We start from the raw sequence: 17627 nt of genomic DNA, 5'->3' as shown, positions 1-17627 counted from the left end.
TTTGGTTTTGTTAGGTAGGGAGGGGGGCCAGCTCCGACGTCCCTATAAGGGGTGGCCTGGTCCCCCCTCCATTTTTTGCTGAGTTTGGCCGGCATCTCCAGGTCCCTTTTTGGGTAAGATCCTCATTTGTATTTTGCTAGTTTTCCTCAGGAATGTTTGTTTCCTGTTGGGATTGGGAAGTTGTTTGATAAAAACTGTTAAAAGTTCTATCTTCTTTGGTGTCCTTCTTTTATGTTTCGGTCTCCAGTTTGAGCCACTTGTCAATTTATTCAATTGTTTGGAGGCTGTAACAGTTTGACATGAGAAGGCTGTTTTCACTTTCATTTGCTGAAAGTGGAAAGTTTCTCTGTGCTCGGGCCTAAGAGCATGATTTGTGACAACTAGTTAAGTCAATCTCGGTCCAATTTGCAACTTATACAAGCTGCCAGTTTATATACATTGTGAATGGACTTCACAGTGAAAAATGTTGAAAATTTTCATATTCATAGATTCTGGAATTTTGAATAGGTAGAGATTTTTTTAATGTGAAAACTCTACTTTTTATTGCCAAATCTTTAACTTATGTATTTTGTAAGATCATCCAGGCTCAGGTTTGCACTTTCAGTTTTCTGCTTCACTCTCAGTTCAGTTTAGTTCATTCCTCTCGATAATATCTAGCTAGAACAATAAACTTCTTATCAGAGGGAAGAAGGGAGGATGTTGGTTGCTAAACAACATTTCCCAGCATGCTGCAATAATACTATAATGAGACTTCAGGGAGCTGTTTCTCTAATGCAGACGATACACAAGGTCACGTTGACCCTGAGGAGCTGAATCTCAAGCCAAAACACCCAAAGGCCAGGCTGTGCCAAACAGATTACAGCTGTCATATTTACTATTTCAGGTCAATCCTGAGAGCAACCTTCTCTAAGATTTTTTTGGAATGTATGTCTGTATGCAGTATGTCCTCCTACAATATTAATTTCATTTCTGTATGTATTTTCATGTGAGTGAAGTGGTGAGATGTTGTTTGTCATGGAGGTATGAATTAGTGCCCTTGTCATCAGTGAAGCAAAAGTCACAATTTGGAACCAAGTTTTATGTCATGATGTAAGTAACTAAAATGATCCATTAAGGCTGTGTTTTCCAGTTCGCAGCATGCATCTTTTCATAAATGCGTCTAATTCTGACCAACACAAATCAATTCAACATAGCTCTTTTATATCCTTACCTCATAGCCCTCAATGCTGGTGTGTCCTATGGTGGGAGTTGGGGCACCAGGTAGTGCTGGGGCCCTCCTTTTCTTGGTCTCAGCCTGGGGAGACATCCTGGGTAAGTTCATGACCGACTGAGACTGGCCCAAAGTGCTGGGCCGATCTTCTATGCTGGCAACCCCTGAAGTTGTGGAAAAACCCTATGGGCAAAGTTGAAAATACAGAGGGTAAGGTAAGACTGAGGTTCAGGGGTAGGTTAAAGGTGAACCTGAAGATTAATTTGAGATGAAGCTTAGCACTGTCAACTTTTTCTAGTCATAAATCTGAATAACACATTTGCTTTGTGGAGCGCCTATTCAAATATTGACTGTTAGAGTGTAATGAACATTATGATAGAAGATTATGATGTCCATAATATTGATTGATACCATTTGTTACACAGATTTGGTGCCAGATGTAACCATGTTTTACCACTAGAGAATAGGTAAAAATAAATAAAAATAAATCCCTTCAAAATACTACATTAAAACACCAATACCTTGAGGAACACCATAGAAAAACCAGTGCTGTGAAATTTCTGTAAGAATGTTTTGACAATTGGATGGTGAGCACTTCTGTTCTGGAAAGTTCTCAGAAACCCTGTCATTCAGTCAATATACATAGGAAAGTCATCCATCCTCTGATGTCCTAGGTCTCTAGTTTTCGATTGTAAAGTTTCATGAGGCTGTTATTATCTATCAGGTTTATAAAGAACATCAGGTTTCAAAAAATGCTCTCACTACAATGATAAGGCTACAATGTGGACTAACATCATCACACATGAATACAATTGGCCTCATTGTCAGACTCAAAACCGAAACTTGAGTCTGTTTTCAAGTCATGCCCAATTTAGAAAATTCCAAGACTGTTTAGGGGCCCCAGTAATCAGAAATATCCAAACAAACCATTTTAAATAATAAAAAAAACATATTTGGATGTAATGAGTAAACCTGCATGTTTTTTTGGCCCAACTTGCTTGTGATTAGTATAAAGTAGGCATCCCTGTAACGGTGAAAATTGTGATTACCCAAAGAACTTATTTTTACTCATATCTTGATGTCAGAGGTCCAAGGACCCCTTTGTGTGTATGACAGTTTTTCCTTCACCAAAATTAAGCCTAACTTTGGGAGCCCCCTTCCTGACAACCTAGCATGACATGGTTTCAAGGTACCAATGGATTGCTTAGATCATCTAGTATCCAACATACCAACATCCTCACTCAGTCTTTTACTTAAAGAAAAATAGTCGTCAGGACGTTAAGCAGATATAGGCGCGTAAATTGATTTTGTTGCATAACTGACATGGCTTCATATTTAGAGGGCATTCCTTTGTGACCTCTACCTTTCCAAGACTATAAGAAGCATTGTCTTTTGTTTTAACAATTATCATCGTAATAGCTTATTTTATGATCTTGAGCCTTGTAATAAAAAAAAAACAACAAAAAGAAAGAATACAGATCAATTATTTCCTGGCTCATGGCTTAACTTTTAACCAAATGTACTGTAAACTGTTACAAAGTGAGTTATTCTGCTAACTAACGACACGCCTCATATCAAGGGCAGTGCTGATTTTAAAGGTTGATTCATGGTTAAAACTGACAGCTGTATTATAAGCATTTATTTCATTTCTAAAACTGATCCCACTCTCATCCTCTTTTACAGGGTATTCAAATTTGAAAAACAAAAAAAAAATGCACACATGCACATACTATGCATGCAACTGAATCACACATTTCTGAAGGTATAGTCCATTCTTCACAACAATTATTGCAACATTTTTTTCATTATTTGACCAAGTTGAAAGTGCAACTTCATTTTCAAAGGGTGGCTGCCTTTTGACCAAAGCATTGGAACAAAAAATGGTTTTCAATATCTGATCAAAGAAAGCCCAAAGTGCTCTTGAAAATTTTGAATCTCCCCACGGCTCAGCTTGGTACAGAGCCTTTGCACAACGGGGGAACCAAACCACGACTCACACCCCCCTGATCTAAGAAAAGAACAGTGTTTTAAAGCAGATTAATTGATGCGTTCAGACAATGCCGGGATAAAACATAAAAGCACAGCAAAAAGGAACATAAAGTCCAGGTCATTAGAATTAATTGGACCCAAGGTTAGACCATCTCACAGTGGGGAGGAATGGGAAAAGAAAAGCACTTCTGAAAAAGTCCAGCAGTCTGCAGCTTTTTGCACATTATGAATGTTTTTGATACATCTTACCTCTACTTATTGTACATTGTTGAAAATGCAAAAGGACATATCCAAATAACATCATCCTTGTGTTAAGAACGCAGTGACTATAACACCTAGTATATTCGTACAAAACAAAAACATAACTGAAAACTTACAACTGAAAGAAGATGATCTAAAATATAAAATGTTTACATTGTCATTTCCTTGTGCTGTGTGACAGACAAGGGTAGGAGCAGGGCAAGGGTGAGGTGGGTTAGATGGCAGATGGGGATCGACAGAACATTTGGAGTCTGAAAAGAAGGAGTTTGCTTTCAACTCACCAAATACATTGTTCAAAGCAGAAACTTCACATGAACTCTGTCTGACTTTTTCACCTGCTCTCTTCTACTCCTTCCCTCTGGAAAACAATCTGATCTCTGTTAAAACAGTGAATGAAAAGGCAGCTGTAACAAATGTACTGCAGTATTTGGGGGAACCCACACTCGGTGTCTTCGCAATTACAAAGTGTGTAACTTAGATTGAATAAAAAACATCTTCATAAGGAACATGACTTATACTGTACTTCTGGGGAGTGCAGTTTTGTGCTTAAAGGAGTGATCAAACTACAAACCATACATGCAAATGTAAAAGTCGCAACTAATCACACTGAAAGTTAGAGAATCCTCCTAGTCCTACTTTGAAAAAAGTTCTCATTTTAGAGTTTATAACACACATCACAGTTGTTCTATATATCTAGATGACTTACAAGTTTAGCTTAATACATGTCATTGACAAAGACAAAATTGAATTGAATTACAATTGAAAATTTCAAGTCTGTTTCACCTATGACAGGTGTGGTCAGAAGTTTGCACTCTTATTTCCTAGCAAAGGTCAAAAGGACCACTGGAAGTAATCAAAAAACAGATTCTCAAGGGGCGTTATGTTACTCTTTAAACACAAGCACAAATATATATATTATCACCAAAACTAATAGGAATACTTAAATGACCTATACACAGTATGAGATCAGTATACTGTGAGAGCAGATAAAATGTGAAAGTGTGTTGGCTGCAATATTAATTTAGAAGATACTTTGGGAGAGTTTTTGGGTCATGAGCTGAGTGCATCTTTGTGTCACACTTTAATATCAATTTTAATCCATTATGTACCTGAGTGTCATGAGCGGTGTTGGAGCTATGAGATACAAAAAAGGCTTTCACAGTTGTGAGGCTCCCAAATAGTTTCATCTGTAACTGCATGTAATGGGTAAGGTTACGAGGTTGGGACAGATGAACTTAATAAAGTTCACAAAACTGTTTTACTTCTATGCCTAAAACTGAGAACATAATTTTGCTCATTTTGAGAAAGGTGGTTAGGGCTGATTTGCTAATCTGAGATACTATCTGAGGGCCACACACAAAAAAGTCATATAATCAATCTAAAAAAAAACATGCACATTTTGCCTATTTTAAGTCAGTTTGATTCAGAGTCAGCCCTGCCTCAAAACATGTCGCTCTCTAACCAGGTAAGCATTTTAAGACCGCACGCACGCACGCACGCACGCACGCACGCACGCACGCACGCATGCACGTACGTTTAGGCCCTAATGAACAATTACAGATAAGAGGCTGGGCTTTTAGTGCTAATGTAGCCAATGTAGGGTAATCTGATGCCTCTACACTGATAACACTGTGTGTGTGTGTGTGTGCGTGTGTGCATAAATGCATGTGTGTGGTCTGATAACAGTCCCTGGCAGAGAAACAATCTGAAAGAAAAAGCCTGGCTGCATTAAAGCCCAGTAGGCAGGGTGACATGGCTGAGAAATAGCAATATGAATGCATGCAAATGAGTTCCAACTGTATTAGATACATTTCAGTGTTTAAAATATATTGTAAGTCAAAGCAAATACCACATGACCTGTGTATAGTAGTTTGAATGTTTTCAATCCATGCTGTGCATGTGCATTTCATTTCCCTGCCTTTCTTCATTTTTGTTATTTCTTCAAACGAAGATGTGTAGTCAGAATCTGATGTAGACATTAACATAGGATGACAAAAACCCAGAAGAAAGCTTAGACCTTGAAGAAGAGGAAGATAATGGCGAGAATGAAAATGATTCAATGTTGGTGAGCCAAATGTTCAATGTCGAAGGAAACACTAAGAACAAAGAGGTAGAAGGGTGGAGTGAGCCAGGCAGTGTTTCTCCAGCTAATACAATCAAACACCATATTGATCTGAGGTGAGCCACAGATGTCTGCTGCTGAACTGAAGTTCATGGCTTTAAAATCAAATCAACATGATTGAGTTATAGATATAACAGGTAGAGAGCTGCTTGATGTAGACTAAAAGTGCATCTGGTTTAACATGTTTGTACGCTCCACACACACAATGGAGTGGTCGTAGGGAGGTCATATTGTGGTGCTAGTTTGTTGTGAATCTCCTTAAAACTGGACATCATCACCAGTCATACATGCTGCTGTGTATCCTGATCCTTCAGGGCCCTTAAATGTCTATGAGCACAGATACACACCCTCATTCACGATGAGTGAAGGACAAAGGCTATACATAGCACTATACAACACTTTTCCCTATTGACATTGCATTATTCAGTATTCTTTTTAGGAAAGAAAAGCAGCACTGTTCGTACTCATCCTTGTGTAGGATGTGTGAGTACTAACAGACTGCTGACTAACCTTCTGGAGACAGTTGCTGCCCTCTACAGGACATCAGTGCACATGACCATAACTCAACAATCTATTTCACAGGAGCAACAGTTCTGTGCGCCATATTCTGTGAAGATGGCCTTGAGTTCAAAGAAATATTTGAACTTGGCATATTTCCCATTAATGACTATTGTGACTCTTTGGCTCATGCTAACTTTGCAGTTTCCAAATCTGCTGGGAGACGAGGAGTGCAAAACAACCAAGCTGTGCATCCTACAGTGTTCCAAATAAACATATATCTTAAATGAATCGTTAAAAAATTATATATATATATATATATATATATTTATATATACGATATATAAAATGCAAGTCTCCTTCAAAACAATGCATGGCACACTGTAGGATTTGTGCAAAATTAAAATGCCTTTATTTCACATAATATTTGTATTTAAAATGACCAACCAGACCAGCATTGTAAGACCATATTCCACCCATTGAATGAGCCCTTCAAAAGATGGAACAAGCCCAGTACACCTGAAGTATCCAAAGAACACCTGATCACATCACCACAAAGACCCAGGAGCGTTTCTACTCGAGTCATGCTTGTGAAGCTGAATCATTTTTCTGTTGGTGGTATGTGGTTAAAATTCACTGACCCGTGGGACCCACTGCTGTCTCTTATTAGTAATAGTCTTACTGTTACTTCTGATGATGCTGAGGGCACTTCCTAGTGCCTGGAAGGAGAGACACCCCTGCCCCCTTCTTTTTTTTTAAATCGTTGTTTTTCCTCTTTCTCATCTCATCATCTTCATCCGCTTATCCGGGGTCGGGTCGCGGGGGTAGCAGCTTTAGCAGGGGACCCCAAACTTCCCTTTCCCGGGCCACATTAACCAGCTCTAACTGGGGAATTCTGAGGCGTTCCCAGGCCAGTGTGGAGATATAATCTCTCCACCTAGTCCTGGGTCTTCCCCGAGGCCTCCTCCCAGCTGGACGTGCGTGGAAAACCTCCCTAGGGAGGCGCCCAGGGGGCATCCTTACTAGATGCCCGAACCACCTCAACTGGCTCCTTTCAACGCTAAGGAGCAGCGGCTCTACTCCGAGTTCCTCACGGATGGCTGAACTTCTCACCCTATCTCTAAGGGAGACTCCAGCCACCCTCCTGAGAAAACCCATTTCGGCCGCTTGTACTCGCGACCTCTTTCGGTCATGACCCAACTTTCATGACCATAGGTGAGGGTAGGAACGAAGATTGACCGGTAGATCGAGAGCTTTGCCTTTCCGGCTCAGCTCTCTTTTCGTCACAACGGTGCGGTAGAGCGACTGCAACACCGCCCCCGCTGCTCCGATTCTCCGGCCAAACTCACGCTCCATCGTCCCCTCACTCGTGAACATGATCCCGAGGTACTTGAACTCCTTCACTTGGGGTAAGGACTCATTTTCCTCTTTCTTGAATTACTTAATGACTTTATTTATTTTTGCTATTAGTTTTGTTTTTTTTACTTCTTCTTTTTTTGTACCTATCTACTTACTGTATGTTCCATGTTATTCGGTTACTTGGTTGGTTATTGTGACCGTGTCTGACATGGGTTGTTGGGACGGATAGCGGAATTAGGTTTCTTCTGTTTTTGTCAGACACACTGTACAACTATTATACTTTTTCTTATGTACTTAAAAATTTTTGGGAGAATATTGGAGAAAAAAAAATTCACTGACCAGCCAGGACACTTGAATGTTAATATGTAATTAACTAAGTGATAAGCTTTGGTGATAGTGACATTGTTAACTAGCACTGGTGCGACCTGACTGACACCCAATCAACATTTCTCAATAGTCCAATATACACAGCATCTCTAATGTTCCATTTTTAGTCTTTTATCATGATCTACCATGAAGATGAATATAGTAGACTTACAGTAAACAGTATGTACCCAGGCTTAAACAGTAAAGGCTTTTATATCAATGCCATAACAAAGTATCAGTAGGAAGAAATAGAAATAATAACAGAACCCCCCACCCCATGTGATGAAACCAATATTACTGACCTGCAAGGAGTACTTCCTTTTTTTAGCCTGCCAATGTCTGTTGCAAGTGCCAAACCAAAGTGCTAATCGAACCCTGTGGTCATGTTTGATGTTTGTTTGCTGATACTGGTTTGTATTATATGGTCCTGTTATTCTTTCCACCAATAGTATGATTGGAATGCTACAGAGACGAGTTAAGGTAAAATCACAATCAAACCAAATCACACTTTGATTTCACCTATCATACCTCGTAACACACTGTCAAATGTGTTAGTAATACTTACATTAGATTGTGTGTCTGTATTTTGGATTACGTTATCATCACAGTCATCCATGTCCACAGATGTTGTTTCTGTCTGCAAACGGAACACAGTACACAGCACAGCTAACATGCAGCATTCAACAGTTCAGCCATGCATTTAGCCTGCCTCACCTATCACTCTGAATGACATGCACCACTCAAGGTTAGTTTGTAAATTACTACACAATGTCAGATTTCTCACGGCTCTTGTATAAAGTCCTTGCTAAACTTTGTGGACAGTCATAATGCCATTATGGCACGCTCCCAGTTTGAAGACATCGGCAGGAGTACCGGCATCAAAGCTATGGCTTTGACGAGAGCATAGTACGGCTTTGTGTCAACTTAAATAGAGCTATCTGCAAGGTAAAGTGATAAAAATATTCTAAATATAAGTACTAAATACCTTAATCAATCTTTATAGCTGGTATTAATTCAGTAATTCTATAATAGTGTGGATGTCAACTTTAATAAACATAATTACACTAGTAAAAAGTAAAATTATTAAAAGAGTGAGATGAATACAAAAACATAACAAATTCCAAAAAAAAACAGCAACAGATGTCTAGAGTCTTACCTTGGTTTTCCTCCTGCTGAACTGGAAGATACCCAAAAGGCCTTTCTTCTCTGCTCTGCCCAAACTGGTAGTACTGGAGCGGATGGAGTCTACAAAAAGAAAGAGGAGGAGGAGGAGGAGGACATGACATGTCAGTGCCTCATAAAAGCAAAGCAAAGACGTCAGGTTCACTGAGTGTGAGTGACAAAGCATAGGTTAATTAGGTTAACAACACAATTCAAAGTAGGATTACCACGACAGTAGAATTCTGAAAATTTACAGTGCACTCTCACTTGTAAGCCAACTTGGTTTGGTTCATATGATATCCAATATATTGGTTTTATTTGTGTGCACTTTTATTGGTCATTTTAAAAAAAAATATGGAATCGTCTACATACTCCATCTGTTTTCATTCAGAACAGAATCATCTACTGAGTTTCCTCAGCAGAGGGCCCTATAGCTTCATTTTACTCTTAGGCCACCTCTATCTAACCTTGTTGATCTAAAAAGCTGTGAGTAAAAATGTGATGTGATAACACTGTTGTCTTGAGAGCAGGGAGGGAAGGTAAAGTAAACTGTTAATAAATCACAGAGCTATACTACTGGGTTATTTGGTTTCTTTAAAAAACAGAAGCAAACTAAGTTAACAATAAATCTTTTCAAAATGATGATGCTAAAACAAATATCAAAATTACAATGACATTAAACCAACAAATTATTTGAAGACAGGTGGCTAACAGGCAAACATGCATGTCCAACGCAATAAAAAGTGGGGTCAATAAGCAAGCAGCAATGCGTTGGGTTAAACAGCTATTTGGTTGGAACCAGCAACACTTAGACAGATAAGACTTTTCATGACTAATACCTGAGTGGTTAAGAGCAGGGGTAGAAGCCATTTTAGGCTGGAGAACTGGAAAACATAACAAGGTTTAAAAAGACATTATGTGATTTATGTAGATTCAATTTGTAGATTTTCCTTCATCAATTAGTTAAACTGTCTTTCATAACAGTAAAAGGTTAAATACCAAAATATAAATATTATGTAATAACATTTGACAAAAAAAAATGTTGTTTATATCCTTGACCATAAACCACAAGCTTTTCCTGTGAGATCACCCTCTGTGACAAGAACAATATCTATATATATATCAGTGGGTGTGGACTGTTCCCATGGTAGTGAACCATAATATCAGATCTCAGACCATAATTGAACTTCCTACTAGATAAAGGATGATGTATTCAAGTTATTGTATGATGGATGAATTGTATTTACCAAAGTTCATATAGATAAACATATAATAAGAAACACAACAAAAGCTCATATTTTGTTTATGCTCTGTTGTCCCTGCTACTGGTTAAACCAATAATGGAGGTCACTTCAATGAAATGACTCTGCTGCCCGATCCTTAATGCACAGACCCTAGTTGCAAAATGACAACATGAGAGCCCCCATATTCTGGATATGTTAGCTTCACATTTGTACAGTGGGAGGAAGTGGAGCCGCATAGTCCATCTTTATATACAGTCTATGGTATGCATAAAATCTATACTATACTTTCCTATAGAAAAAAGTTGCTTTCCTCCTGTACTCAAAATCTACTGCAAATATGTGTATAGGCTGTGCCATATGAAGGGCCTAAATCAGCTGGTAGGAAGTGGAAGAAGATAAGAAAACCAGCCTTTGTGCTCACTTTTAGTCAGCCTAACCAAAGCTTGCATTACAGATAATGAAGAAATTATAATAAGTAATGTTGCACAACATTCTTATTCTGAACATGCATATAAAGTTTTGACATCTTTTTATGGTGGGTAAAGATAAAGCTGTCAAATTTGGAGAATAGTTCAAACTCCCCTAATTTCACCTTCTTGTATATTTGTTTGTATAAACATATAGAATTACATTTTCATTTTCAGTCATTTTGATTCCCTAATATCATATACATCAATAATTGCTTTGGGAAAGACAATAATTCACAGGCCAACATCAGATAATCTGTCACAATAGCTGGATGAGCCAAGGCACCTATCAGTATCCATGATGACGTCTTTTATCTGCTTTAATTAGCTTACGAACATGAGCTAAACCAGTGTAGTGAATCGAACAAAAGGCATTTTACTCAAAACAAACAACAGATACTATTTTTCTCTCTTTTTAACATCTAATACATGAATGATCAAATGATTTTATTATTTAAAAATGTGGCTCTTTTATGCCAACTTCTGTTTCACTATACATTTAACACTGAGTAATGTGAAATCCCTCAATTTCCTTTGCTTGAGTCATCCCAAAGGGATTAATAAAGAGAAGTCTAAGTCTAATCCCAAACAAAAAATAAAATTGACAGAATCAAGTCGTAAAGGTGTACCTAAACTCTGATCGTGAACGTAGAGCTCCTTGATTTCCAGCTCTGTCAGAGATTTGTCCAGCGGCAACTCGTGGCGACTGATGCCGTCCTTCAGGAGCAGGATATGAGGAGGTTCAAACTCACACTTGTCACAGATGACCGGTATCAGAGCCTGGAGTGGGACCAACGGGTTGACCCGTACCACCGCCTTCTGGCTGCCGTGGTAGTTCACCATCAAACGTACTGTTTTCTGACACAGAGACAGGAGAATGGTGGGAAAAAAATAATGTCTAACAAGGCTGATTAGGGCACGCTGTTTTGGCCATTGGATACATTTTTCCATTCTGCAGTCACAGAACAGGGATTTTTTCTCCTTGCAGTGGACCAGTATGATAAAGAGAAAAAGCTCCCCTTTACTGGCTGCAACTCAAATGCAAATAAAAAAAGAGTGTTGCCTTAACAAATAACAAAAAGAATCAAAGCTTACTGACTGACCTAGCAGAGATGTTGAGATGCCATCATAATATTAACAAAAAAATTATCAACATAAAAGAGTAAAAAATGTAGAAAGTAGAGAAGCAGAGATAGATATAGACATCCAAACACGCAAAGACACTTGAACAATGAGTAACTTCAGGTTAGACTTTGATTGCTGACAGAAAAAGAAGCATTTTATAGGCTAAAGATGATGTTTGTCTGATGATGTGTGTGCATTCATCCACGTGATCTCAGATTTGTGTGCATATTTAGGTAGTTAATCCTACACACTACATAGTGTTCTATTGTGGAGAACAGGCATGCGACTCTGTAAAGAAGTGGTTCATATCAGCCTCTATAAAAACACGCTCAGAAGTCAAGAGCCTGAAGAATTCATAAAATACCTATTCAGCTTGTGGCTCTTCAGTGGTTTTTGTATTTCAAGTAAAGAGACATTCAATGTTATGTATAACTATAGAGAAAGGTGCTTTAAATACAAAGCCCCCAGATCACAGACTTCTGCCAAGGTCTAATAACTTCCCCAGTAAGCCATTCATTTCACAGTCAAAACTGTTGTTCATAGAAGACACAATAGTCATACATAGGAGCAGTAGCAGTCCTTGGTATATTTAAAGGTAGGGTGAGGGGACTGGTGGCACTAGATGAAAGTCAAGTTTTTTCCAAAATCAACAGGCTTTTTACTTTGGGAAGTGTGTGTGTATGTGCAAAAAATCTTCAGATAAACAGACATATGCATGTAATGACATACAGTACTAAACCTCTGCACCTTGATGGAGGTAACACTTTATTATAATCAAAAATAAGCTTGTACTGTCAGGTCAGGTGGCTGTAACGCATTTTTAAAGCTGAGACTCATTTTAGAGTAACATCACATTATGGTGTTCACTTAATTGATCTCCAAATACAGATTACTGTCCGTCATTGTTTCTGTTTTTGTTCATTCTCATGTACCAGTAAAAGGTACTAAGCTGTTATTGCTTGAGGCTCAAGTTTTACTTCCATAAAGAATTTAATTTATTGAACACTTAACTGGATGCAAGGTTCACACAATATGTAATTATTGTTGGGTTGGCTAGTGTAGTTACTTTTAACAATATCTGATGATACATAGAATTGCCTTACATTTTGTCCACCACAATTATATCAATCAGGGTTGATTTAATATTAGAAACACCTCTAGATTTAATGCACTACAGTTCAACAGCACCACAAACCGTCTTCAAAATGGCCATCAAGTTGAATCACCACCTTTTTTTTCACACTGTTTCAACAGAAACTGTATAATAATCATATGACCTTAATGAATGTAGGTTATATTGCAGGGCTGTCACATTTGATAGCATTCATTTTACCCAGGTGTATCTAAAAACTGACAACTGAGTGTTCAGTATGTCACACTTAAATCATTTAATTTTAACTGCTAGGACTGGTGGTACAATGAAAAGACAGATACAACAGAGAAGAGAGATGACTGGCAGCAGTGTCTTAAATAGTGTCAGTCTCTGGCCTTAAGGCCAGGCGGGGTCAAAGGGAGAGAGAGCAGCCAGTGAGCCCTGAGAAGAGCAGAGAAATAATGCATGGTAACTAAAGGTAAGGCACTCATCAAATATTCAAACCGTAGGAGGAGAGGAGAGTAGAGGCAGAGAAAAGGAGAGAGACAAAGAGATCAATGCTCAGTAGAAATAAGTTAGATAAGTTAGGTAGAAATCGTTTGCAGTCAAAAAACACACAGTATTCAGAATATAAAACACATTTTTAAGGCCTTAATGCAATGTAAAAACTAATGCACACTGAACAAAAACCATTGGAAAGGGATACGCCCAGATGAAAACGTGAGAGGTCATGAAAATTAAAAAAAGGCACACTTAAACTGAGAAAACAGTGTTTAAGTACTGACTCCAATGTCATGCTTGGCCAGTTACCCCTAATAGGCTTCCTACCTTAGCATGGGCCCGTACAGGTTTCACTGGCCTTGCTTTCTGCCAGCAGTCAGAGGTAAAAAGTAGAAAGGGGAGGAATGGACATTACATTGGCTACAGGGTAAGGAGCTATTCATAAAGTACATGCACAACTATTATATTAGGGGCTTTTTCACTGGCAAAATACATGGGTAGCTTTGTTTGTTTTAAATATGCTGTGACATGTTATACAATCATAAATACAAAGCACACTTTAAAGAACATGCACATCACAATATTAGGCTCAACTCTAACTCACCTCTGGCACTTTGGGCGCTGGTCTGCGCACCACTTTCTCCTCCCAGACTTTCTCCTTGATGAGGACACACGCCACGTTGAGGGAGCCCAGCAGAGCGTTGGGCTTGAACCCTAAAGTGTGGCCCTCGGGCGACAGCAGCTCCAGGGTGTGCAGTGCTGGATTCAGGTGGTAGCGGCTACACAGCTCGACCAGCAGGTCCATCAGCGCCTTACTGTGAGAGGGAGAAAAAGAGAGAAAGGGGGTGGAGGGGTGAAACAGAGGGGGGAAGAGGGTGGGGAGGAGGGAGGGGAAGAGGGTGGGGAGGAGGGAGGGAGAGAGGGAGCGAAAGAGCCACAGGGGGATGGGGAGCAAGGGAGCAAGAGAGGGAGGCAACAGAGAATATGGGGTTACAAAGCATAACTAATAGTAGTTACTTCATACAACAAAAAAGGAGACACTCACACCCCATGCTTAGAAGGGATGGGTATTGGATAGACACAAAGGCAATGATATAAAACACTGAGCCTACATACTGTAGATTGAATGGCAATAGTGCTAATTTTGACATCTTTGTTTTGATTCCTCTTGTATAAACATGTCATGGCCATTTTGGGCTAATGGAGACAGGATTTTACTACCTGAAAATGTCCCTAACTATTGTGAAAGCCAACAAATATCAATCCATATGATGACAAAATAAAAATATAATAACTAAGAAGTGGTGCAGTAAAACCTTGACTACTCTTTAGTTACAATATTGACATTGACTTAAAAATTACATATGTGAAGTGGGACTAAAAACTCAACATGAGCATAAAACAATATTTTTAATAACTGTTATTTGATATATACAAGCAAAGCAGGTTGGATTGCAATTTCCTCAGGAGAATTAAAAACAAAGGTCCAAAAACAACAACAAAAGAAGAGGAAGCCATAAGATTTAATCTGTATGGTTTATCTAGACAGAAACTCTGACAAAACATAGTGACATAGAGAAATACAGAGGGGCAAATTGCACAGTACTTGTTGATATGACATACTACTTAAGTCCATTAGCCACAGGAGAAGCTTTTAAGTCTGCTTTGTTGCTTTGTGTGTCTGTTGTTGTGTGCAGCTCATGAGGAGGCCTGCAGTACTACCTGTCAATCCTGAGATAAAGAAACCAAGAGACAGTCTCCAATGTTTTCTGGGAACAGCTAGATCAGATGACAGAACTGAGAGAGATACCACTACAAAGGACAATGGACACAGTCTACAACTAAAACGGCAATCTCCGATCAACAGAACCAGTGTTCTGTGTTACTATGTGCTCTTGATTTTGTACTGTATTCATAAAAACCACAATCAAAAAGTAATGATCCAATTTATGTTACATTTTCACCTGCTTTTGCACTTTGTAGCAAACTGTATACTATAAAGATACAATATAGTTTAAATATAATCAGATCTGTACTAGTATATAAGCATAATTTCTACAATTCTCTCCAGAAATGTTATAAAATATGAAACACTTTTTACTGGTTTTACATAATTTTATGTAGTATGTGTTGTTATCTTACTTTGCCTGGTTTAACTCTTGCTATACAAGGGAGGCATCTGTGATTTTCTGCCCCAAATGAGAAAGCATTAGCAGGACAGCCTTCTCTCTTGTGCTGAGATCCCTTGACAAGGCCTCACTGGCACAGAAACCAAAACAGACCGAGAAGCTACAAACGGGTCTCATACTGTTTGTCTGGTGACAGGCCAATGAAGGTCACAACTTACAATAAAATCATATTGTTCGGCTATAAAATCTTCATAGTTATAGGTATGAATCATTTATAAAGAGTTTTTTTTGCAGTCAAAAAGAAAGTATTCAGACGCTAAAACACATTTTACACATCTATGTAAAAATAGTGCACACTTAACAAAAACTATTGAAAAGTGATACAGCCAGGGTGAATGTGTTCTTGTGTGCCCTCTCACCTGCCATCCTCAGTTACAGAAGTCTCATATCCCTGTGGTAGGGTTAGCTGTAAATCCACAGTGGGCCTCAGTGCATTCTCCTTGGCGTCCATACCTGATGTCCCTCCCCCATCAGGTACAGTGTTTCTGAAGATGTGGCGTGGGGCGGGTAGAGGGGCCTGTGGTGGAGGTGGGGCACGTGCCTTCATTCTCCTCCTGGGAGATGACAATGGCAAAGATACATAGTGCATTGTATTAATTAACTTTGTAGGTGCTTCTTGCAGTTTCCTACATTGTACTTGGTTTTCCCTGCATGAATTTAGAACATCATTTCAGGAAAAATTGCATTCATTTCCCATGTTGTACCTGACTTTCACATTTACAATTCACTATCATTATTTGATCCATTAAGGACACATGGTGTTTTTGATTACCTCAATTATTCTTCAATTCTTTCTCAAAACACATTTTTAATCTGCTGCTATGTTCAAACATTCTGACCCACTTCTTATTAAAACAAATTAAATTGTGTAAATACGTTTGGTTCCTCTGAATCATTTCAGTGCGTCTTGAGTGCAGTCTTAGTTACACAGCGCAAAGGCTTTAATGAACACAACCTACTACTACCGTCGTAGGAGCAGCCTGAATACCAATGACACTCTTCTGTCTTTCTGTCTGTGACACAACCTCCAACGTCTCTTCACTTAGATAACATAACAGTCTACAGATATGCTGAGCTGATCCTTTTGGTTCTCAAGATGATCCAACCCTCAGCAGCTGCTGATTCAATCTGTTTCTAACACTCTAAATTATACTTGAATAATTCATAACACACACAACACCCTCTCTAATATCACTCCTAAGCACTTTTGGCAGTGTCACATAATCAATGTCTGCTTTCAAAATGAATATTATTAACACCGTTACTTTAATGCAAACAACATCCCTTATCAAATATTATTTCATGCCTGGGCAGTTTATTTAAAGACATACTCCTGCAATGTAATCAACAAGTTCTAATAAATGTGAACATTAGGTTGACTGAGTTTTGCAAAAGTGCCTGAAATCATCAGATTTGTAGCTATGTACTAGGACAGCAAATTTTGTATTCACAAAAGCTATTCAAAGCAGCAATATTAGATGGTCATAAAGTATTTGTTTGGTGAATTCCATGCATCAATTACTCTGTTGACAATTGCTCTATGAAAATCATAAAAAAAACAAATAAGAATGTGATCAGCACCCACACAACAGCTCCTATGGGTGGAGATGTGGCAGATGTCAATGACATGCTGGCACATTTGACCTCGGCTCAACATAAACTGTACTCAGCCTGACAGAGACAGCTGATTAGACAGAAATCAAACACTTGACTCTGCTTACAATGACAAACAGCTATTCTAGCACGCATTTCAGATCGCACTCCCTCAGTCTTCACAGCACAAATATTAGCCTTTAGATAACAAAATAAAACACCTCACGTCAAAAACAGTCCTTGTGTTGATTAAGTGTTCCAAAAGAGATATATATCAGGCTGTTTGTATATCCAGTTCCAAGGACTAGGCACACTCTCAAAGAGAATGTGTGTGTTAAATCCAGTGGTGTGTTATCCAGTATCCTCCAAGGGACTCCTGATCAGTGTGTAAAGGCGAAGACAGCACAGCGAAGGAAGAATGCACATGAACATAGCACAGTGAGCGGACT

General features: G+C 38.8%; 1 protein-coding gene across 2 annotated transcripts in view; it reads right to left on the bottom strand.

The window, feature by feature from the left end:
* Positions 1 to 17627, bottom strand: part of cobl (cordon-bleu WH2 repeat protein) — a 58409-nt gene that overhangs the window by 27960 nt on the left and 12822 nt on the right. The window contains exons 3-9 of one of the 2 annotated variants that reach the window (XM_083918645.1): positions 15945 to 16139; positions 14001 to 14211; positions 11307 to 11535; positions 9806 to 9850; positions 8962 to 9050; positions 8371 to 8442; positions 1211 to 1393 (exon numbers count right to left, since the gene is read on the bottom strand). In XM_083918645.1, coding sequence (XP_083774771.1) covers positions 1211 to 1393; positions 8371 to 8442; positions 8962 to 9050; positions 9806 to 9850; positions 11307 to 11535; positions 14001 to 14211; positions 15945 to 16139 — 1024 coding nt within the window. The remainder of the gene's footprint in view (positions 1 to 1210; positions 1394 to 8370; positions 8443 to 8961; positions 9051 to 9805; positions 9851 to 11306; positions 11536 to 14000; positions 14212 to 15944; positions 16140 to 17627) is intronic. The other variant, XM_083918646.1, reaches the window with a different exon arrangement.

The sequence above is a fragment of the Echiichthys vipera genome (genome assembly GCF_963691815.1).
Source record: "Echiichthys vipera genome assembly, chromosome: 8".
Taxonomy (NCBI): domain Eukaryota; kingdom Metazoa; phylum Chordata; class Actinopteri; order Perciformes; family Trachinidae; genus Echiichthys; species Echiichthys vipera.
The sequence above is the reverse complement of the archived record's forward strand: the minus strand, read 5'-3'. Positions and strand labels throughout refer to the sequence as shown.